This window comes from Dendronephthya gigantea, unplaced genomic scaffold (assembly GCF_004324835.1).
Source record: "Dendronephthya gigantea isolate DGI-Jeju-01 unplaced genomic scaffold, DenGig_1.0 000014F, whole genome shotgun sequence".
NCBI lineage: Eukaryota > Metazoa > Cnidaria > Anthozoa > Malacalcyonacea > Nephtheidae > Dendronephthya > Dendronephthya gigantea.
In genome coordinates this window covers 1,545,868-1,568,960 of record NW_021163024.1, presented here as the reverse complement: position 1 = coordinate 1,568,960, position 23,093 = coordinate 1,545,868, and the positions used below count along the sequence as shown (strand labels likewise).

Here is a 23,093-nt window from a genome sequence, read left to right as displayed (position 1 = left end):
ATGGTATATCCTTTTTCTTCATTATATCAACCGTATATTGCTTTTCATGAATTTTAAATGAAGCCATGAGTTTATTGTTACCACTGACCATGCAGTATTATTAACTTTTTCTATACCTAGATTATGAGCTAAATCTTGTGTATTGTCTTTCACCATTTCCAAGTTGACACTCGACTGACTCGTGAAGACGCCACGAAGCCTAGTAGGAAGACCAAAAAATAAATAAATAAATAGTAAATAAATAAGTAAATATATAAGTAAATAGTGGGAAGAGCAAAATAAGCAGGAACGTAAATAGTAGAGGTAGTAAATTATTATAGTATTTTCCTGAATGCAATGTATTTGTAAGCACAGATTAATGTAATTCTAGTGGCGTAGCCAGCCTGACGATTATTTTTTTCCCGCTATGTAAATTTCAAGTTTTTATAATTATTTATTTCTTTAGAAAGTCATTGTTTTCACAGTCAATGAACACCAAAATATTGGCATAGCGGGACAAATCGTCACGCTGGCTACGCTACTGCGTACCTCTTATAACTAACTGGAATTATTAGCCGTCATTACTCAATCATCTAATTAGCACACAATTTTAGGATAAGTTAAATTTCTTACGAGGTCCATCTTTTGAAATAAATATAGGGTGAGATAATTATCAAAGAAGGTCAGTGTGATGTCAAATTTTAACCCAAATTCTTTAATTAGTATATATGGTTGCGCGGAAATATTGAATTTACTTCGAGTGTTGACGTGAATATTGCTCACGATCGAGTGATCGCAGCGAACGAGTACTGAAAAAACTGGAACGTTTTACAACACATTTTTTGACTGGTCAAACATATTTCCTACGCGGTTTTTGATTGGCTTGCGAAAATGATATTTTTACACGAAAAAATATCGTATTTCTACGTGTATTTAAACACGATTTTCCACGGTAGCGTAAAACTCTATACAAAACTCATTGTTTATATAATAAAAAAAATTCAGTATTGTATGGGACAGAACGTTTATTTGCTTCATAAATTGTATTCTTTTACGTGTTAATTTGTGCGGCAAAGATTGATTTACACGCTGGTAAGGCAGACATCCCCTACCAAAGCAATGCCTAACTCACCACTACAAAAAAGCGAGCAAACAATGTTGTGTTTTCTGTTTTACATATTATTGTCGAAGTCCTATACATTATGTTTAATATCACCCGGCGCGCTAAGCCAAGTAATACGAGCTGAATTTATCGAAAAGTTGTAAACACAGCCTTAACCTCGACCTCGTCTAGTATCAATTTGAATATATGTAGACTAGTAATATATTTACAAGGTATCAATTTACAAAAAGTGATAACAAGGACAACGTAAGGACAAGCGGTACATGAGAGGACAAGGGACAGAGACGTCACGACACGATGACAATACGAAGTAAGGACTAAAATAAATTGAGAGGGATAGAGTTGCCTTGAACATTGGGAGAAGGCTTAAGTTTGGTGATGAGGAGACTCTCATGTATCATTAGCTCATAAGAGTCAGATGAGGAAGAGAGGATTCTAAATTCGTCAAAGCTAGCCGGGTGTCCGCAAGCCTTTAGGTGCGAATGTATACTGGACATAACAGGGCTTGAGGTCTGTTTACCAGTGATGGGTGATATTCCCAAGTGCTCTGATATTCTGGTAAATGACGCGTGGTTTGACCCACGTACGACGCGGAACAGCATTGACACTTAAATAAATAAACTACACCAGATCTCAGGTACTTAGGGACTTTATCTTTGAACGGAAAAAGTGAAGAAAGCCTTCTAGTGGAACGGAAGACAAATCTAACATCCAAATGCGGAAAAGCGGCGCTACAAAGTCGGTTGATTTGGGTGCGAATCTGAATAGAGTGTAACCCAGTAAAAGGGAGTCAAAAATAGATGATTTTCTTAGGTGCTGTTAGGATAGGCGGTTTTGGAACGAACGTATTATCGAAAAATTTTCGGACCAGACGGTCGAATAAATGCGAAGGAAACCCGTTGACTTGGTATAACTTCCTAACAATTTTGAGTTGGACGTGAAAGTTTTCATAACTCGAGCAGAGATTGAAAATGCCATGGAGTAAACATGATATTAAGCAGCGTTTATAACTGAGTGGTATAAAGCTATGGAAATTCGTGAAGAGACCAGTAAACGTAGGTTTACGATACACCGAAGTTGTAAACTTCCCGTTAGAGCGTAATGTCTCAACATCAAGAAAAGGGAGCTTGCCATTGTCTTCCTTGTCAAATGTGAAGGATATATTGGGATGTTGTCGGTTGAGATAATCAAGGAAGAGAAGTACGTGATCCAGAGATCGGAAGAGAAGGAAGCAATCATCTACATAGCGTCGATAGAGTACTGGTTTAAATAAGGAAGGACAGTTTTGGAGCCACATTTGCTCATGAAAAGACATGAAAATGTTCGCGAAAAGTGGACCTAAGGGGCTGCCCATTGCCACGCCATCCACTTGTTGGTATAGACGACCATTGAATATTAAATGGCAGTTCTTAACAGATAGGGACAAGAGTTTTTCAAATTAAGCACGGTCAAGGCCTTGAAAGAACTGGTACTGGGAGAAAAGGTTATTGCAAATTATACTAATAGTTTCATCAACAGGGATGTTGGTAAACAAAGAGGCCACATCAAACAATGTTCTGTCAAATTACTTAGGGCTGCTTTCCTAAATGCAACAGTGGAAAGCGGCCCTAACTATTTTATTGTTTGAACGCTTGTTTGCGCTTGCAGGCTAGTTTGAGACATGAAGTTGTATTATAAAGAAAATAATATTATTTTGAATAATAACTTGTTCATTGGTGACTTTTTTATTGCAGGAATTGCGTATGTTGTCCGCTAGCCCCAGGCTTAGAATTCAGGTATGTCAAAGATTATATTTATCTGATTACTTTTTAACGTTTTTAATAAAATCTGAATTGATTATTGGAAGATACAGGGATCGAACATCGCGTATTTTTACGAGTTAAATCTAGCCTCTAGCTACGATTTCACTGCCGAAAGTAAACAAAAACTGCATTCTTCTTATAATATGATTCTGTGGCATTAAATAAAAAAAATTGTGTTCGTTTTTAAGCATAACTGTATAAGCTGTAAGCTAAATTTCTCATAATTGTTTTGCAGCCAACCGATTTTTAAAAGTGAATATCAAGATGAGTACAATCCAAATATTCCTCTTGTAAAGGAATCACAAGATTTCTAGACTTGAGCAATATTTTATAAACACTTACTCGGGCGACATGCCCAAGGCATATTTCGAAAATTGTCTAGAACACAAATTTAACTTATAGAATTTTTAATGCCACAGAATAATAACAATATAAGGAAAATGCAGCTTTTGTTTACTTTCCTGCAATAAAATCGTAAAGAAGGCTAAGTAATCTACACGCAATTCTCAATGCCATATCTTCCAATGTTCAATTCAGATTTTAATAAAAACATTAAAAACAATCAGACAAATATAATATTTGACATATCTGAATTCCAAGCCTGGGACTATAAATCTTTCTGTAAATTGTTTTGAAAGACACAAAAAATTACCATCTTTTAGTTTTCGAATAGCGTCCAAATAAATACATTTTTCGGATTCGGGAAGGTCCTTCGCAGCAGCACCTTCGACTAAATATTTGACGATGTCTGATGAGCGATATTGTACAGCGTAGTAGAGAAGTGGCCGGTGAATGTTATCTCTCCAACTGACATCAGCGCCATGTTCCACTAAATATTTGACAATGTCTAATGAGCGAGATTGTACAGCCCAATAGAGAAGTGGTTGGTCATTCTTATCTTTCCAATTGACGCTGACAGGCTACGGCGATAATCAATGTTTCGAATGTGTTTTCCGCTACTATACGACGACGGGGATGTGACGGGACTCTCGTCGAGCGGCAAACCTTAGCAAAGTGTCCAAGACGACGACAATTGTTTTCCTTTTGCTGGACATGGAGTATCTAGATGAGGCCACGAGTTGCCACAGTTATAGCACTTCGACGTTGCTCGTTTTGTGTTAGATCGACGATCAGGGTTATTTTGTTGTTGAAATGCACGCGAATTGTCAGACGGTTTAATATTGCATGTCAGGCAAAGAATTCGAAGGGCGTGCATGGCGACATGCTGTGTTGTACGAATGTGATTCATTTCGGCCACGGTGTGGGGTTGTTTCATTTTCGGTTATACTATGGTGGCCCATCGTTATCATTCCCATTTTTGGGTTTATTTGATTGTTTATCCATTATGATTTTAATGAGCATATAAAGAAGTTTAAATATTATTTCATAAATAAATTTTGTTTATATTGAAAGCGTATTTAGACTTAATATCCCAAAAATTATTTTATTTCAACTGTATTTTTAGTTCAAAAGTTAAAAAGAAATAAAATGATATTGTTGCTCAGCTAAACTGTGCAAAAAAATGCGAATAATTTTTTTTTTACCTCTGAACGGCCCAACGTTATCATTGTATAAGTCCAGTTTATATACTTAGTCCAGTGGCTGTACATTTCCATTTCCCGTGAATCAACGAAGAAAGTGTTCATTCTATGGCAGATAACTGGGAAGACAACGCCGACCTCGAACGTGATATAAGCAATTATGTTTGTAAACTCACGCAATAAATGTTGCTCAAAATTTACGCAGGCGTGAAGTACTGGATTTCATGCGACGTGATTATCCACAATATGCTTGGAGCCTTTCCACTCTAGATCGACGTTTACGTCTTTTTAATATTCGATACATTAATTACGAGACTCCTATCGAGGTTGTGAAAAATGCGGTGCATAAAGAGTTGGATGGGCCAGGTAGACTTTTGGGCTATAGGGCCATGAATCAGAAGTTAAGGACAGAACTTGATGTGAAGGTTCCTAGACATCTTACTTACAACGTTTTTTGGATCCAAATGGCCTTGAAGCTGGGAATCTTCAAAAAAAGAGGAAAAAAACAAAGGGGCATTTTACTTCTGAAGGGCCCTTATGGGTAGTCGCACTAGATGGTCATGATAAACTTTATGGCTACCAGAACTGGACATTTCCTCTTGGTATTTATGGCTGCATTGACACGTTTTCTCGAAAGATTTTATTCCTATTTGTTTGTGTCTCTAACTCCAACCTTTTACCGTGTGGGAAAAATGTATATTGAGCATCTTCTTCAAACTAAGCTTTTATCAAGGTATCTAAGAATTGATCGTGGAACAGAAACTGGAAAAATGGCCACCATTCACGCATACCTGGTAAACAAATTTGAAATTATGGATGATGCCACTGACTCAATTATTTATGGCCCTTCAACTAGCAATAAAATAGAGCGGTGGTGGCGTGATTTGCATGAACGTCTTGAAAGGTACTTCAAAGCACAATTAAGGGAGTTGTTACAGAAACACGAGTATGATCCAAACTTTAATCATGATCGACAATTGATTGCATATGTTTATGTACCCATAGTTCAAAGGGAGTGTAATAAGTTCATTCATTACTGGAACTCTCATCGAATACGTGCCCAAGAAAAACCTAAATTGGTATTCTGGTAACTTGGAAATTCCTATTGGTATCCCTAACCACATATTTTCTTTTCCTGAGAATTATGGAGCTACAAATGAAGGGATTCATTTGTCCGAAGAGGACATTCGTGAAGTAGCTGAGGTTTCAGGAGTGATGAATGCTCAATGCTCTTACACATACATTGAAGAGCATGCCAGGCAACAATGTGCAGAATTAATACCTAATCCTGAAAAGATTGAAGCAAAAAATGCAATTGAGGCAGACAGATTTGTAAAGCAGAACATTCCATGTTAAATGCTTAGAATGGTTTGAACTTCATATCCATTTTAAACAAATATATTGTTACAAATGTTACAAAAGTTATCTTAAGTTAAACAGTAATTGTTATAATCAATAAAACAAACTATAACAAAAGTTAATAGCAATAAAGTTATCAATTATCAATATACAGGATTTGCTAAATTTTGAACATTTAGAATGTTTCAAATCATGCAAGCTCTTTAAGTGCCATCATCTTGCAAAACTTGTTACACTTATGGTTCTCAGCAAAGTTTGTAATACCTATAGTTGAAAGGTTCCCTGCACCAAAGTATACTTCACCTTCCCCCATTAAATCTGTAGTGACAATTTCTGGGTCATATAGCTTCAACCCATGCATTTGTAACTGCTTTCTTGAATGGTCTTCTACTGTAATTTGAAACTGTTGTTGTATGGTATTTATAGCTTCATTCCTATACTTCTTTATCACCCACTCTCCTGAAAGGCTAGATGATTTGTCAGCACACTTGGCTCGAAATGCATCTCTGAACTTGGTTTTTTCTACTTCAACCGACAAACTGAAGATTTAACCCATTTGCAGTTTTCTACATCAAACATCTCTAAACCCAGGGATGTCATTTGTGGTGGTCGAACAAGCTTGCCAGCACGAAGGAGATCGCCTATTGACACTAACTTAGGATTTAGTTTTAGGGGCTGCAGTATTGGTACCATCGACTTTTTCAATCTTTGAAGGCGAAATTGGGACTGATGACGTTAAACTTGCTCGGCTGACTTCAGGTTTTTTCTTGGTCGATTTGCACTCGCTGGGTGGAAGAAATCGGATAAAATATACTTTTTTCCCCTTTATCTGCTCCATTTTAATACATGACGGCCCCCTGTCCGAGGCTAGAATATCACATGATCCTGATGGCGCGTTATAAAACTGTTCAAATGCTTCTTTGATATTCTCAACGGACAATTCGTCGTATTCTTCTCCGAATGGTACAAAATCTCTCGTATCCAATGGTTCAAACTTTTTCAATCTTCCACTAGGATTAGTTGACATCTTCTGAACCAAAATATCATTCGGAACCTTGCCAAGATCCCTCTTCTTAGATGACAATTCTCGATCTTGCCCGCTTCGTTTTAATCCGACTCGTTTTTCAAAGTCTTCCCAGCTCTCCTTTACTTTTCTTCTTTTCATCATGATGTCATATGCACGATATAGAATGGTGAAGTTTTCTTCCGCGTATTTACAATGGCCGTCGGCCCGTCACGACAGCATTCGCGGGAAATGGAAATGTACAGCCACTGGACTAAGTATATAAACTGGACTTATACAATGATAACGTTGGGCCGTTCAGAGGTAAAAAAAAAAAATTATTCGCATTTTTTTGGACAGTTTAGCTGAGCAACAACATCATTTTTTTTTTTTTTAAACTTTTGAACTAAAAACACAGTTGAAATAAAATAATTTTTGCGATATTAGGTCTAAATACACTTTCAATATAAACAAAATTTATTTATGAAATAATATTTAAACTTTTTTTATATTCTCATTAAAATCATAATGAATAAACAATCAAATAAACCCAAAAATGGGAATGATAACGATGGGCCACCATACTAAGAGCAGCTAATTCTGATGTTGCATTTGCCAGGGTTTTTTCCATGTCTACAGCTTGTTTCATTGAATTTTCAAGAGCACGCGCGTGTTGAAGAAGTTTCGCGAGTGTTATTGTGTCATCTCGTAATGCAGCCTCTCGAAGTTTTTTCGATTGACATCGTTGAATGTTCTAAGCCCGAATTTCACTGTCAATCGGTCGTTAAATTCACAGGTATAGATGCTAATAGTCGGAGACGAGTATAGAACTGATCAACGCTTTCGTCATCGAGTTGTTGAGCTTGACGAGATTTGTGTATTTCAAATGTCGTATTTTTCTTCGGCGAAAAATGGTCACTGAGAATTAAGTTTCAAAGTATTCTTGTAGTCTTTTGCTTCGTCAGAGTTAAGGCTAATTTCCACTCCGAAAAAACGAGCAACAGATCGGATCGGAGCGAAAGATAATCCGCGCGTGCGCCGTCTGGCTTATATTGATCCGAAAGCGTCCGAGACCGGATAAAAAAAGTTCAAAAAGTAGCCATCAGAGTAAGTTATTTTATCCTCGTCGCCAATGTAAAGTTGTATCTTTAATACTAAATATCGTCTTACGTTATTCACATGCGTGTCTATGTTGTTCTCAGCTTCCCGCCTTATTCTCATTACCTAGTCATTTATTTGCTAAACGGGCTTGATACAACCGGCCCCTGAAATAAAGTAAGTTCTAAAAGTTAATATTCATGAAATTAAGATGACAGTAATTACCTCTTCTGTTTGTTGTCTTTTTTTTCAGTAACCCTGGACGTTGTCCAAGAGGTTGCAGCTGCTGAGATTTTACTAAAAAACGAAACTTGATTTCAAATTCAAAAAATACGAATTCCTACGTATAAAAGATAAATATGAAACGTTTGATTTTTCCAAGATTTTAGAGTGAGCTTAGATAGGTTTAAGGGCAGTTCTTTCTGTTACGCACGGCTTTATTGTGTTTAGATATATATGCATATAAAAATAGCTGTAAAAAATAGGAATATCAGTTGCATGACAGGGATTAGTGATTAAGTTTTGCCACAAGACGCCTGAGTAAATATAATTTCTTGCCCATTCGCATTAATTTAATCACGTTTCCTTTTAAGCATGACCTGTGGCGTAGCCAGCATCGATAATTTGGGGGGCACATATTCATATATTCATGTTAACAGACTGTAAAGACAATTGATTTGAAAAGAAATTAAACCTGCGTAGCACGAATATATGAATATGCCCCCCCCCCCAATTATCGCTCTGGCTACGCTATTGTGCATGACATTTCGTGGGATCGAAAAGTAGTAAGGTGAAAATATCAATCATCCTGTCAGAACGTGCGCATCTGGATCAACAGTCGTATGTCGTTGCCAAGTTTAACTGTCAAATTTAAAAATATGCATGCTTTAGGCAGCTGCAAAGCTCTTATGTCAATCAAGTGTGTTTTTTATAATGCACGGTCGAGCATTTTAAGCAGTATGTCGGAGAAAGCCTAATTCGATTAAAATAGAAGAATAAATAGTTACGTTATAAAATAAGGTATTATTTGGAAATTTTACTAGTTATTGATGATAAATATTTTAAGTTCTGAACATTTTTAAGTATTGATCGATTGAGCAGAAGACCAACTCGACTAGTGCGACAACGCCTAAAACAAACAAGATATGAGAGCTGGAACGAGCTTCTAATGCCAGCCCACATTTCTAACTTACAACGCTGATTGGTTGGATAAGGATCAGCCCACTCTGGTTGATGACGTGCACAAGTTTCCTTCAACCGTTTCTATAAAAGGACGGCAACACCCGAACCTGTAGTGGACTAGCGGAGTAAAATGCATGTGAAATGTTAGAGAAGCTCAACATACAGTAACATAACATTTCTCTCGGTTTTGTAAATGAATACTAGATAGATAACAATGTCTCGCAATTGAAATATAATTATTTCTATTTGCCTTCGGCATCGACAAATGATTGATTTGCTCGCCACAAGAAAAATCACGATTGACCATTTGCGATGATTAATATTGGAGTTAATTATACTATTTAGAATTTTTTTAAAAAGCGTTGATCAGGGTAAATCATCGCATATCGTATCATCTCTTTATCTCTTTCTATAAATAGCTTAACAAGAAAAAAAGAATTTACCATCATCTTTAAGTTTTCGAATAGCGTGAAAACAGTTAAATTTTGCGGTTTCGGTAAGGTCCTTAGCAGCACCACGTTCCACTAAATATTCGATAATGGCTAATGAGCGATATTGCACAGAATAGGAGAGAAGTGACCGGTCATTTTCATCTTTCCAATTAACATCAGCACCACGTTCCACTAAAGATTTGACAATGTCTAATGAGCGATGTTGTACAGCATAGTAGAGAAGTGAATGGTCATTTTGATCTTTCCAATTGACATCAACACCATGTTCCACTAAAGATTTGACAATGTCTAATGAGCGATATTGTACAGCATAGTAGAGAAGTGAATGGTCATTTTGATCTTTCCAATTGACATCAGCACCATGTTCCACTAAAGATTTGACAATGTCTGGTGAGCGATTTTGTACAGCATAGTAGAGAAGTGAATGGGTATTTTTTTTTTTCCAATTGACATCAGCACCATGTTCCACTAAATATTTGACAATGTCTTGTGAGCGATATTGTACAGCATAGTAGAGAAGTGAATGGTCATTTTTTTCTTTCCAATTAACATCAGCACCATGTTCCACTAAATATTTGACAATGTCTGGTGAGCGATATTGTACAGCATAGTAGAGAAGTGACCGGTCATTTTTTTCTTTCCAATTGACATCAGCACCATGTTCCACTAAATATTTGACAATGTCTGGTGAGCGATATTGTACAGCATAGTAGAGAAGTGACCGGTCATTTTTATCTTTCCAATTGACATCAGCACCATGTTCCACTAAATATTTGACAATGTCCAATGAATTGGATTGTACAGCATCGCTGAGAGGTATTGAGCCAAAATCACTTTTCCAATTAACATCAGCGCCGTGATCAATTAAATATTTTGTGACTTCCACAAGACTAGATCTTACAGCAACAAAGAGCACAGTTTCACCTGATTTATCAGTACAGTTTACATCAGCTCCATATTCTACCAACTTCCGTACAACATTTAAGTCGACACTCGACGAACTTTTGAACACATCCCAAAGACCAGTTTTCTTTCCTGGGTCATATTTTCTTTTTTTGCTCTCTTGATTCATTCTGATCTCTTCAACTCTATAAAACATAAACAATAGAAATTTGTGTGAGAAAAAATGGCGCAATATGAATTAATGTAATGTAAATTACAGAAATTAAGGAAATGATTGTATATTTAAGATAGAAAAGGTGAAATGCAAACATGTTGGAAATTCACTTGCCACGTTTTGACTAAACTATAATGGTCATTTATGTCCTTAGAATAAATATTAGTATAATCGATATGAAGAAATTTAATCTTCAAGAATATTTAATATTTAGTCGAGGCGAGGTGATCATACAAGCCTTTATAACCTTGTAATCACGGAGCCTGAGGCGATTAATTGATTTAGTATAAATTTCGAGGTGTTTACAAATAAGAATCAACCCAATCTCATAAAAATTATTATTACTTCAATTTTCTTATTTAAGAAAAAGCATCAAAAAGCTATGGTAACTGACCAGTGACTATAGCTTCAGACAGAGTGAATTTTGACCAATTAGAATGCAGGAAACTTAATACCTCGAAATTTATACTAGAAACATTAGTATAATTTTCGAGCTTATTTCCGCATTTACTGGTCAAAATGAAAAAACATATTTTTCATGCATGTGTTTAATAACGATGCTTTGCATCTTTCCACATAGCTTGTGAGAGCAAAACTTGATATCAATCTCTGTAATCAGATGCTTTATTAATCATTTTATTTTAAGCGGGACTATTTTTGTCAATTGTATAGTATGGGAGCCATTGTTTTATCATAGGGGCAATCTGGGAAGATTATTCGGAACGCTCGACGATGGATATTTTCAGTTTAGTCGTTTTGGCATTGGGGCAAACTATAATGCCATACTTCGCACGAATACTCCAATATCGGTCTAATGCACGAGTTAAATACTTGCACCAACTTGTTCCACGGAATTTTAGATCTTTTTAATAAACGCAGGGTATACAAACGTTTTGCAGTCTTCTTATAGATGTAGTTGACATGAGAAGCTCACTTCGAGTAATTTGACCAGTCCTGTGGAACAATGGAGATATGGCAACCATCAATAGTAATCGGAGTGACGGTTGGAGGATCGTTTGATGAAAAGCATATGCGAACTTCCTTGGTTTTAGTGGATTTAATTTCATATTATTCTTAGTCACCTATCCGCAACATTCTTTAATTCGTGAAGGTAACGTGGAGGCAGGTTGTTTGTCCCTCGTCAACGAATTTGACAGTATGATGAGACTTTCAGATCGTTCACCATAATTAAGAAGAGCAAACGGCCAAGCTTGGTTCCCTGTGGGACACCTGGCACTTGCCTTCGTATTTGCACATTAGACTTTTCAAAAGCATTCGATCGTATTGATTTCAACATCCTTTTACAAAAGTTACGAAATATGGACATTCATCCCGTCCATATTAACTGGATCGACAACTTCCTTAAAGAGAGAAGAAAACACACCAAAAATGGATCTAACAATTCCAGCTGGAGGCCTATTAATGGAGGTGTATCCATGGCTTCGTGCCACTTGTGAAGCATATATACTAACGCTATCGTGGAGTTGGATCCTTTGAGCCGACCAAATTGAAGCTCATCAATTAGACCACTAACTGACCGTAAACTGAGCCAGTTATAAGGGAATGACTCCAGGACTTTACTTACAAAGGGTGTGAGTGAGATCGGTTTAAAGTCGGAATCAATGTCGTAAGCGGGTGGCGATTTAGGCACTGGGGTCACGTTGGCGGATTTTCACAACAGTGGGATACGTTCCTCGCGAATGGAAGCATTGAAGATGGATGCCAATGGCCTGGATAGGGAGGAATAATTCTCACGCAGGAACCAAGAAGGAATATCATCAGGGCCAGCAGGTGAGTGTGGTTTTAATGATATTACTGCTCTTTCAACTTCTTCAACAGAGATGTAAACATCCGAAGGGACGTTGTCGACAGTAATAGGTGACCATGAAAACGAAGGAAGTGAGTTTCCAACAGAGACGAACTTGTCGTTAAATAAATTTGCAAGGGCAGTAAGTTTGGCCGTTGAATAAGATTGTGGAGACGTTTTTCGTTTTTCCAAGACCAGCTAATTTTTTTATTTTTTGACCACCACTTATGCGGGTTGGATTCGAAGCAGTCATCAACATTGCTTTTGTAAAATCTTGAACAAGCACTCTTACAAACTGTGTTTACCTTGTTTCTGTAATAGCGAAACAAGGTATTGTTTCCATTGTTCCAAGCTGCTTGGCGCTTGGATATTAGCTTTTTGATCTCAGGTGTGACCTAAGGCTTGTCGCTGTTGTCGGATTTTATGAGTTTCAGTGGAAGATACTGATTAACAATGTTATTGAGGATTGAGGTATAGTTAGCGGAACTTGTCACTACAAGTATCTAAGCCATATAAGGGTGACCAATTTGAACTTGACAAGGCCTTGAGGTGGATTACCGGAAGGCTGTTGTTAATGTAGCCACAAGCGTCACCACCTCTTCTACCATCGAGACGGTCACGCCTGAATGTCGTGTAGCCATTAAGATTGATAACTCAATCGCTAACATTAGAGGAAAGCCAAGTTTCCTTGATAACTTTATTATCTGTAGGAAAATTGGAAACTGTCCCAGACAGTTCATCAATTTTGTCATTCAAAGACCTCAAGTTCGATACGAAGAGGGAGGGCAGAGAGGAATTAGGGACGTGGCTGGTTGTATCTATTTTCCGAAGTCTACGTTGGTTTCGATGATGTCAAAAATTACGACTAGGTTGTTGCAGAACACGTGTTGGGGAACAAGAATGATGGCGACGATTTGTAATGCGCACAGGAATACTATACGTTGGTAAGGTACTGTAATGGCTATTAAAATTTCGATAACTGCGCTGTCTTAACGGTTGAGATATTCCAACAGGTATCGTTTCCTGGGTAGGGTAGGTTAGAGGGCTTTTGCAAGCTACACTAATGTTATTATTTTGACCATGGGGAGTTGAGCGTCCGATTTGGGTTGAAACAAAGTTTAGATGTTTTATCCAAGTTCATTTCCGTTCTGACAATGCTTTCTTCCGAAAAATTTTTTGATGGTGTCTTAGGTGCACTTCGTTTCGTCTGAAAGGGGGTTTTGAAAATGGATTAAGGCTGCTAGCTTGGTTATGTCCGTGATTAGGTTTCAATTTTCGGTTCAGGCTTTGGTGCGATCTGTAAGGTGGTTTACGAAGTTGCTTAGAATGGCTATTCGGTCTGGGTTGATTCTGGGTCTTTAATTGGTTTTCCATAACGTCGTATTTGGGGCTCTAGGTGTATGACTAGACGTCGTACTTTCACAATTGTAAAATAGATATGTAGTTTTTTTATTGCGGTGATCTTGCAGTTGGCTATCAATCTTATCCCCAGCTTATAGTTAATCAACGTTTACTTGATCATCAGTTGGATGGTTTATTTCCTCGATGATTGGTAGGAGATTTACATTATTATTTCGATTTAGTGATTCATTCTCGCCTACAACTTTAGAGTCAGGAGCATTGCTAATTGCAGCATTATCGAAATTCATCATAAAGTCAATATTGCTTTGGTTATTTCAATTAGGAATTTCGATAACACTGACTTCGAGGGCGTCAAAGTCATTTGCTTCATCACAATTTTCACTATTAGCTACTATCGTTTGTACCGCAGCCGAGTTTTGTATAACTATGGAGCGATTTCTTTCTCCACTTTTAAAAAAGTCTTCTCGAAATTGTTTTATAGTATCAGCAATAAGGTTGATTGAATTTGATAGTGCTAAAACAGCTTCGTTATTAATACTCTGATTTTCTTAATAATACTCGAACTGCCAATTTCAAAATCTCCATTCATCAATACAGAGTTATTGTGTGGGAATACTGACAAGCAGTTGTTGGATAATTGTACCTGCTTCAGAACCTTCAAAATGCAGCAGATTTTTGATCTTTCACCACGAAATCGAAATGCTATACGTCTTGAAAGTTTTCTTATCAATTCCGGTTTGCTCCCAAGTTCCGTCTAATTTTAACTCATCGCTGATAAACCTCTTTATACCAAGGCTGTTAAACTATTTATGTTAATGAAGCCAAAACCATACGACGGTGGTGTGGTATTTTGTTTTCATTACAATGACTAATATTAGATAGGTCATTGAGAAGTTGAGAGGTTTCTGGCTAGCATAATTGTTCTTCTTTTATTGAGGTGAATCTTTCTTGACTTAATTTCATTTTCAGTAATATTTTCATTTCCAATGAAGTAGCAATTTTTTTGAACACACGGAGGGCATTAACTTGCCTGGCTTTCGTTGTCAGAGATTTCTCATCCAGTCGGGTAACTATCGCTGAGATACAAAAAACTAGGTCAGGTAGATCTAGAGTTTTCATAATCGAATTAGCAAGTGACTGGTGATTTTTGCATTTGATCTTTTGTATACAATTATGTGCTTTATCATTGAATCCAATTTCATTTGTTGTTTCCGTCATGTTTGTGCATGTCATCACTCTCGCTCTTGTGGCGGCTGGATTGTGAGGGGTTGGTCTGGTTTTGGGCAATAGTTACCAATGGTACGCCTCTCAAACACCTCCCACATGCTGGTTGGAGCTATATTTGGAAGAGGTCTTTGGATGGTTGCCAGCTACCAATTCCATCTCTTATAGATAATAGAGTCGAAACTTTAAGTTTCAAGGATGTTTACGATGTTCAATGTTAATATATGTTTTGTAATATTATAGCGGCGGTGAGGATCAAAACAAATAACTTAAATAAAACAAATAATCTCGTCAAATAAAACTATACAAGAGCATGCACTTCTCAACATTTCAACTAATAAGTTCACTTCGTTCAAAAGACATTTATTCAACACTACAAGTATAACGAACTTCCACCATCACTGGCTCGAAATAACTCGCGAAAAGTTTTTAAATTGCAACACAGAAGCGCAAGTTTGTAAAAGGAAACATTTGGCCCTTTCTTTTTTGAAAACCCCCAAGGAGAAAATCATTTCACTCAACCTGTTTAAGGCTAAAATACGATTGATATTATGATCCTATATATATATAAGTATATGTATATTCCCATGATTAATTAAAGTATGTAGAGATACGAACTGTTATTTAGCAAATATTTTAATAATAGCTTCATATGCATGGCTAGGCACAAAACATGGCATCATCATACGGCTGAGTGCTGAGAGTACGTAGCTCTCTTGAGAAAGCTAGTTATTGAAGAAAATATTCTAACGAAAAACATCCTAGAGCTTTAGTTTCTTTCTTGTTTACATTTGTAGGGCAAAGTTCTATCGTGTGAAATTCAGTTAAGTATTTCTAAGGCCTTTCCTAATCCTATTTCAAAAACAGAGCGGTGATATTAGTATACACACGTATGCATAATCGTATGATTATGTGTGTGTCTTACGGCGTACGTACATAACTGAAAATGCCCCGACTAACACTATTTTTGGCTAACTTTATTGTACAACATTGAATTGTGTTTTATTCGTCAAAAATATTGACCAATAAAGCGAAAATTCCTACTGCATTTGCCCAGGCGAATCATACTTAGGATTCTGAATCTGACTTCGGTATTTTTTTAGCTATGATCATATCATCGTTTAGTGATATATTTACGTCACCAAAATTCAAACAAACGCATAATACTTACCAAAGGTAAAATGCTTCTTAAATGTCAAAGAAAAATCACTTCTTCTTGATTATGATGTTTGTAATGAGATTTATATAACCAGCACGAAGCAAACATGTTAGGCATCATTAAAAACGTTTTGAAAGTTATTCACCTCCTGCTGTGAAAATAGGCTTTCAACTGTATCATCCGCTGCATTCCAAACACTGATCTAAAAAACTAAACTGGATCACGCATCACGTGTGCAAAAATTTAGAAAATTCTGAAAATAATATACACTTAATGTATGCTTCCGAGGGAAATAGTGAGTTTTGTTTTCCCAAGAGTCTGAATGTTTCCCGAGACGAAGCTTCGAGGGGTGTACATCAACTGCTTTGTTATATTATTAGGAGCAAAACCATACATGTTACACAACAATTTGAAAATTTAACATAACTATAAATTATTATAAACACGAATTCATGCAAAGGCAAAGTGCAAGACAAAGCGAATGTATCATGCGGTTTATTTGCATTTTCGAACAATTGAACTTCTATACTTTTTAAGTACGATGTGCTTCTGAATTTTGCGATCGAACAACATTTAGGTTCGCAAGGTATCTAAATGAATATGAACTGTATTGTTTATTTTCAGAAGCTCCGGAGTTAACGCCAGAACAGGTGTCTTGTTATTTTAAAAATTTGATAGACGTTCGTCGTGTGTCTGATTTCATAAAGCCATGCCACTGTCTTAGTCCTAGGTTATACGTCGCATTTTGGTCGATAATGAGATGATAAATCTCATTAAGCTTCACTATCATCTCATTATCTATTGTTTAAATTGCATTCGACGCGACCAAAATGCGACGTTTAACCTAGCTAGTCCCTAGGTAATGGACCTTTTGCATTATAGGCAACTTTTTGATCTTCGCGAGATAATCCAATAAAATCACCATAGCTGAAAAGAGCGTACCAAAATTAGTAAAAATGCAAAGTTTGGTTGCGAAATGTCGTAAAATACGGGAAATATAGTCTTGCAAAGTTTGCAAATTTGTATACTTTAGTCTAACGCACGGAAATTGCTACCATTTTTGGCCCGAATGTGGTAGCAATTTCCGTGCGTTAAACTAAAGTATACAAATTTGCAAACTTTGCAAAGCGATATTTTCGGCATCTCATGACATTTCGCAACCAAACTTTGCATTTCTACTAATTTCAGTACGCTCTTTTCAGCTGTGGTGATTTTATTGGATTATCTTGCATAGATAAAAAAAATGTCTATAATGCAAAAGGTCCATTGCCGGTGATCTGGCAACACTGGTCAATCTGTGTCAATCCTAAGTTCAATCTGTCCATCAGATGTTATTTTGGCGACCAGAATGAACTAAACATACGTAGGAATAAATCCTACATTTAATCCAAAGTTCAATCAAAGGCGAGCCAGAAAATAACGTTGTTGGAAAATTTGATTCATGTGATTGTGATCAAGCGAATCTGAGGTACGCTGGATGGCGTAAGCCGAAAGCTTTGAGCTATTTGCTGGAACTTCTTCTTGACCTTGCAGAAGGATCAGGCAAGAATAGGTACGGCAAGCTAATCACCATAGACATAGTAAAGGTTAGGTAAGGACATATTTTTATAGCCTAAATAGTGTCTAGCCTCAAGGCACTGGAAAGCAACAACGGGAACTGCGGCGAAGCATGGCTTAACTATTTTAATTTTACCTATTTCTTCTCAAAGGTTTGACAAGTTGAATCGCAGAATTTTGAAGTTAGTTACGCAGTCTTGAATATTTGGCCTTAAGGCTGTTGAATATGCCTTCGTATGGTTAATGGCTTTTGAATTACTTGAATACTTAGGGATACGGCTGCTGAATATTTTGCGTAACATCACCAAACAAATGAATTTATTTATATGCCTTCACACGGTTGTTTAATCTGCCTTCGTATGTCTGTTGAATATGCCTTTGTATTGCTGTTGAATACTTAGCGATATGGTTGTTAAAGACTGCTTCCCAGGCTGCAATAGAAAGTCTGAACGCCCCCCTCATTTTACAAACTTGAATTCTTAATGAGCTCCCTTGAAATGGACAGACATCTCCCAAAGCAGAAAGCAGATCGAAATTTATGTCGACAATACATAACCCGCCCGGGGACTGGGCACGAGAAAGTGAAAACGTCATGTAACGTCAAGGATAGTGTGCTGCCTTGCTGAGGCTCGGCAGCAATTAATTACAATTAGGCATAAGGTTGAAGACGTTTTGCAACCGGACTAAATGCACAGGTAAAATGAGTAATTCAGAGATACGAATAAATTGTAAAGTAAACATAAAGGTCCAATCATGGAAATAATTTAGGTAGACTTTGCGTTGGACACGCTACATGACCACAGTAATTGTTAAAGATGTTGATTTAACAGTCAATAGCTGTTCCCCCCTCCCCCCTAACACACAATGTTGATTGAAAAGACATCCCAATGTGATATCACGCACCTACCAACATTGTTCAAGGGGGAAGGGGGGTATTTTATTATGTAGTAGAGAAGTCTACGAATTAATTTCCATGATTGTCTAAATTTCGTAAAAAAATTGAGCAGGGATGTTGGCCCTCTTTATTATTGTTTGAGTGAATAAACCCAAATATTTAGTATAGTAGCATGAGCGCTGTTCATGAATATAAGCCTTACGGTTGTTATATGGTAAATTTCAGGCAATATACAGTATATATCGAATAATTTACTAAAAAAACTTACATCGTATTCGGGTGCGGACGTTTCTTCACAGGAAGAGTTTCTACAGTAAAAGCGTTTATGTAGTTAGCGATTTGGTATTCTGCCTTTCCTTTTGCTTGTTTACAATAACGCGACTTGTACGTAAATATGCACTTGCGACAAGTTTAGGAGTTAATATTTAACAGAACAATACATTAATTGGAGGGAGGGATTCCGAGGAAATTTTAAATTTCTTACCGTTATAAAAGACCATTGCACATGATGGCTGAGAGTAAAAGTAGGTAACCCCCCCCCATACAATAACGGAAGTAATTAGTATTCAAAGTATAGAAAGGGTAATTAGTATTCAAAGGGTAGAACTGAAGGGTAATTAGTATTCAGAGGCTGATTTTCCCGAAGTTATGCGTGGTCTCCACGCAGGGTGAGAGTGTGACGTTATTAAACCGTAATTAAGTACACAGTAAGGATTTGCGAGAAAAATATTTTATTTGTCAGGTTATACACATTTAGTATGTCAACATTGTAATAGTATGTTTCTTTCCATAGCATTAGGACTGTTTATTTTATTACATGATATTATGAGAATGTTTCTTTCAATCCTACTAGGACTGTTCGTTCATTTTAAGAGTTCATTTCTTAAATAATCTGAAGGGAACAGGTTTTTTATTTTGCTTGTGATTACATTTGTCTCTCCAGCCATAATCCGTACGCTTCTACTTCAACTTTAGGACAATGTTGATATGCGTCGCTGCCAAATGCTTTCCGCAGGTCTCCAGCCATACTAGATTTTTTATCAGTATTTGCGCTTTCGGGCATCCAAAACACACCAAATTGATGGAGGGAATGTTCAGGTTTGCGAGGAGATCCTTCTCGTATCAAAAATATTGTTTACAAAAGGTACTTTGTGAGCGCTACGGTGTGCGCTACTCACACTCCAAATTGATGGAGGGAATGTTCAGGTTTGCGAGGAGATCCTTCTCGTATCAAACATATTGTTTACAAAAGGTAATTTGTGAGCGCTACGGTGTGCGCTACTCCCACGCGTAGTTATGAGTCAGTTGATGACTTTGTCCAAACGCGTTTATGCATACATTACTGGTAATAGGTTTTAATGACAGGACGAACCTGAACATGTTCGCCTCCAAACAAAGAGTAGCTTGCACATAAATATCGCATATCGAACAGAAATTGCCCGAGAAAACACAGCAATGGAGTGCTTACATGGAGTGCCTGCGACCGCAATCTCTACCAAGAGAGGAAGTTTTGGGTTTGTAACAAGAACAACCCTAAATGTTGCGAATTCTTTTGCCCTGAACAAGTTCATTCGCTATTTGATACGGCTATGATGATGCGGAGGGCGAATGGCGCGATTCATCCGCTGTGTGACACACACCAAAGACCGACCAAGATGAAAGTCGTGAAGGATTTAAGTTAAAGTAAGTGTCAGCACGGGGTAAACTGCTGTGTGGGGGTTGAACGCCGGAAATAGTTGTATTAAAACAGATATAGATTTGCGTTTTTAACATTTATTCATCTAACGATTAATTACAGCAATAAATTGTAATACATCAAAATCTAATTTCGTATCCCTTTTTGTTCGTTTGCCATGGATTCTTCAACAAACGCTCTATTAGTAAACCTTTTAAATCGCTTTCTTTATTTTACTTTCATCTTCAAACTTGTATTCGTTCAAAAGTCTTTTGATAAGAAACTTTCTCTTATCAATAGCAGCTTCTATTGCTTCTTCTGGATCAAAATCATCGTTTTCAACAAATGCATCTTTTGTGTTCATTATTTTCTTATGTATCGGGTCTTTCTTTAGTTGTCTCATCCACAAAAGGCGCTCCATATAAATATTTTCTAATTCTTTCTGAAGGTTAGGCATGATGTTCGAGAAAGCTTTCCCTTTGGCAGAGTGCTCATCAAAACCACTGTTTACAAGGCTTTCATTTAAAGCTCTATTACTTCTTTGCATTGCTTCTTCTATAAGCGGCATCCATGGGTCCATTTTTTCTTCAGATTCTGAGTCAGTCGTCGTCGCCGAACTTTCAGACTGCTGACTGGAAGTGGTCGAGACATCCTCTTGGAAATCTCCACCTTCGCTGTCATAGTCTGTTTGAGACATGTTTCTTTCTTGCTCTCGTAGTGGACAATACTCCTGTTCGTGTCTGCGCTGATTGTAACTGCGGCTGAAGTATCTTCCGCAAAATTGGCAGCTCATCCCCTTAGCACTAGCAGTGTGGAAATGCCTTGTTATCGAGCAGCAGTTTTATGAACAGATGAGCAACTGCTCATGAGCAGTTATGAGCATGTGCTCATAGGCCCGTTTGGGCCCTATATGGCCTTATATGGCACTATTAGGCCCGATGGCCCGATTGCTGACTGGGCGTCCCAACCCGCGAATATGGACAAATATTCCATTAAACATCTACGCGGTACTTTAATTTAGTCCAGTGCATGCACACAAACTAAAATGTTAACCATCCCTTATGTACTTTCTTCGTTTCCCCCGAGGTAGAGGTTCTTTCGTTTACGACTAGGCTGCACATGCTTTAATTTTGCAGTGCTTAAGTAAACATTAAAGTTTCTCTCCATCTCTTCTTGGCGCTCTAATAAATTTTCCAGACACTCCTCCATATTGAATTCCTTTGGTTCTTTACTCTGTCGAGGTACACATATTCCTATCTTACTCCACTTTAACCATTTCTTGCGTTCCTCTGTGTCCATACCGTGTACTTGGTCGAGATGATTTGCTAACCTTGCTAAATTTGTACTACCACAGCCAAACACAGGCAGTTCCTACGCGTGCGACCCATATTTAGATGATTGCTCAACAAATTCCTAATAATAATTGGCTCATTTTTTCGTGGGTCAGGTATTTTATTAGACCCGTTTGGGCCATATATGGCCTTATATGGCACTATTAGGCCCGATGGCCCGATTGCTGCATGACTGGGCGTCCCAACCCGCGAATATGGACAAATGTTACATTAAACATCTACGGGAGCAAGTAAAACAGGAAATGCAGGAAGAACAAGCCAACATGACAAAATTCCCAACGTCTTCGCAAGCTCTACCAATACTAACACGAGAGGAAATGGTCCCCTACAAGCATTATGGGCAAGGGAAAATTGTTGTCAAGTTAGACTACGGCACAATCTACCAGGCTGGGGATAATTTGGAAGAACAAAAGGGGGTATGGTGAATGCGAAAATGTATACATTTTTAGATATATATTGGTGTTATGGACAACGCGTTGCTTGGAGCATAAATTAAGACACGGATTAACGCTTGTAACAAAATAATTAGGTAGAACAATTTTACAAATATTCTAAACATATTGTCCGGGCACTACACTGTTTTCTTATTTAGATCGTTTGAATTTGTTTCCGTAAGTAAGAGTTGCGTTGATAAGCCCGGACTTGTCCGGGTTAGGACGCCCAGTCATGCAGCAATCGGGCCATCGGGCCTAATAGTGCCATATAAGGCCATATATGGCCCAAACGGGTCTAATAAAATACCTGACCCACGAAAAAATGAGCCAATTATTATTAGGAATTTGTTGAGCAATCATCTAAATATGGGTCGCACGCGTAGGAACTGCCCTGTGTTTGGCTGTGGTAGTACAAATTTAGCAAGGTTAGCAAATCATCTCGACCAAGTACACGGTATGGACACAGAGGAACGCAAGAAATGGTTAAAGTGGAGTAAGATAGGAATATGTGTACCTCGACAGAGTAAAGAACCAAAGGAATTCAATATGGAGGAGTGTCTGGAAAATTTATTAGAGCGCCAAGAAGAGATGGAGAGAAACTTTAATGTTTACTTAAGCACTGCAAAATTAAAGCATGTGCAGCCTAGTCGTAAACGAAGAACCTCTACCTCGGGGGAAACGAAGAAAGTACATAAGGGATGGTTAACATTTTAGTTTGTGTGCATGCACTGGACTACGAAATTAAAGTACCGCGTAGATGTTTAATGGAATATTTGTCCATATTCGCGGGTTGGGACGCCCAGTCAGCAATCGGGCCATCGGGCCTAATAGTGCCATATAAGGCCATATAGGGCCCAAACGGGCCTATGAGCACATGCTCATAACTGCTCATGAGCAGTTGCTCATCTGTTCATAAAACTGCATTGCTGCTCGATAACAAGGCATTTCCACACTGCTAGTGCTAAGGGGATG

The 23,093-nt window shown here is 37.6% G+C and overlaps 1 protein-coding gene and 1 pseudogene across 1 annotated transcript; one reads left to right on the top strand and one right to left on the bottom strand.

Moving 5' to 3' along the window:
• The first annotated feature begins 5,137 nt into the window (after positions 1-5,137).
• On the top strand, positions 5,138-5,801 carry LOC114519732 (annotated as a pseudogene).
• Positions 5,802-9,507: 3,706 nt separating this feature from the next.
• On the bottom strand, positions 9,508-21,032 carry LOC114519731 (putative ankyrin repeat protein RF_0381). The gene is made up of 4 exons (XM_028539899.1): positions 20,873-21,032; positions 19,590-19,773; positions 10,374-10,627; positions 9,508-9,926 (listed from the first exon to the last, which is right to left on the bottom strand). Exons 1-4 carry the CDS (start codon positions 21,030-21,032, stop codon positions 9,508-9,510), a joined length of 1,017 nt encoding a protein of 338 aa, XP_028395700.1.
• Between the last annotated feature and the right edge of the window lie 2,061 nt (positions 21,033-23,093).

What these genes read in the sequence shown, in the direction of transcription:
- LOC114519731 (XM_028539899.1), bottom strand. Translation starts at nt 21,032, where the DNA reads ATGTCTCAAACAGACTATGACAGCGAAGGTGGAGATTTCCAAGAGGAT. An exon ending in AGAAGAAGCAATGCAAAGAA is followed by an intron (nt 19,774 to 20,872) that starts GTAATAGAGCTT and finishes TGATACGAGAAG; the next exon opens with GATCTCCTCGCAAACCTGAA. An exon ending in TTATGGCTGGAGAGACAAAT is followed by an intron (nt 10,628 to 19,589) that starts GTAATCACAAGC and finishes TATGTTTTATAG; the next exon opens with AGTTGAAGAGATCAGAATGA.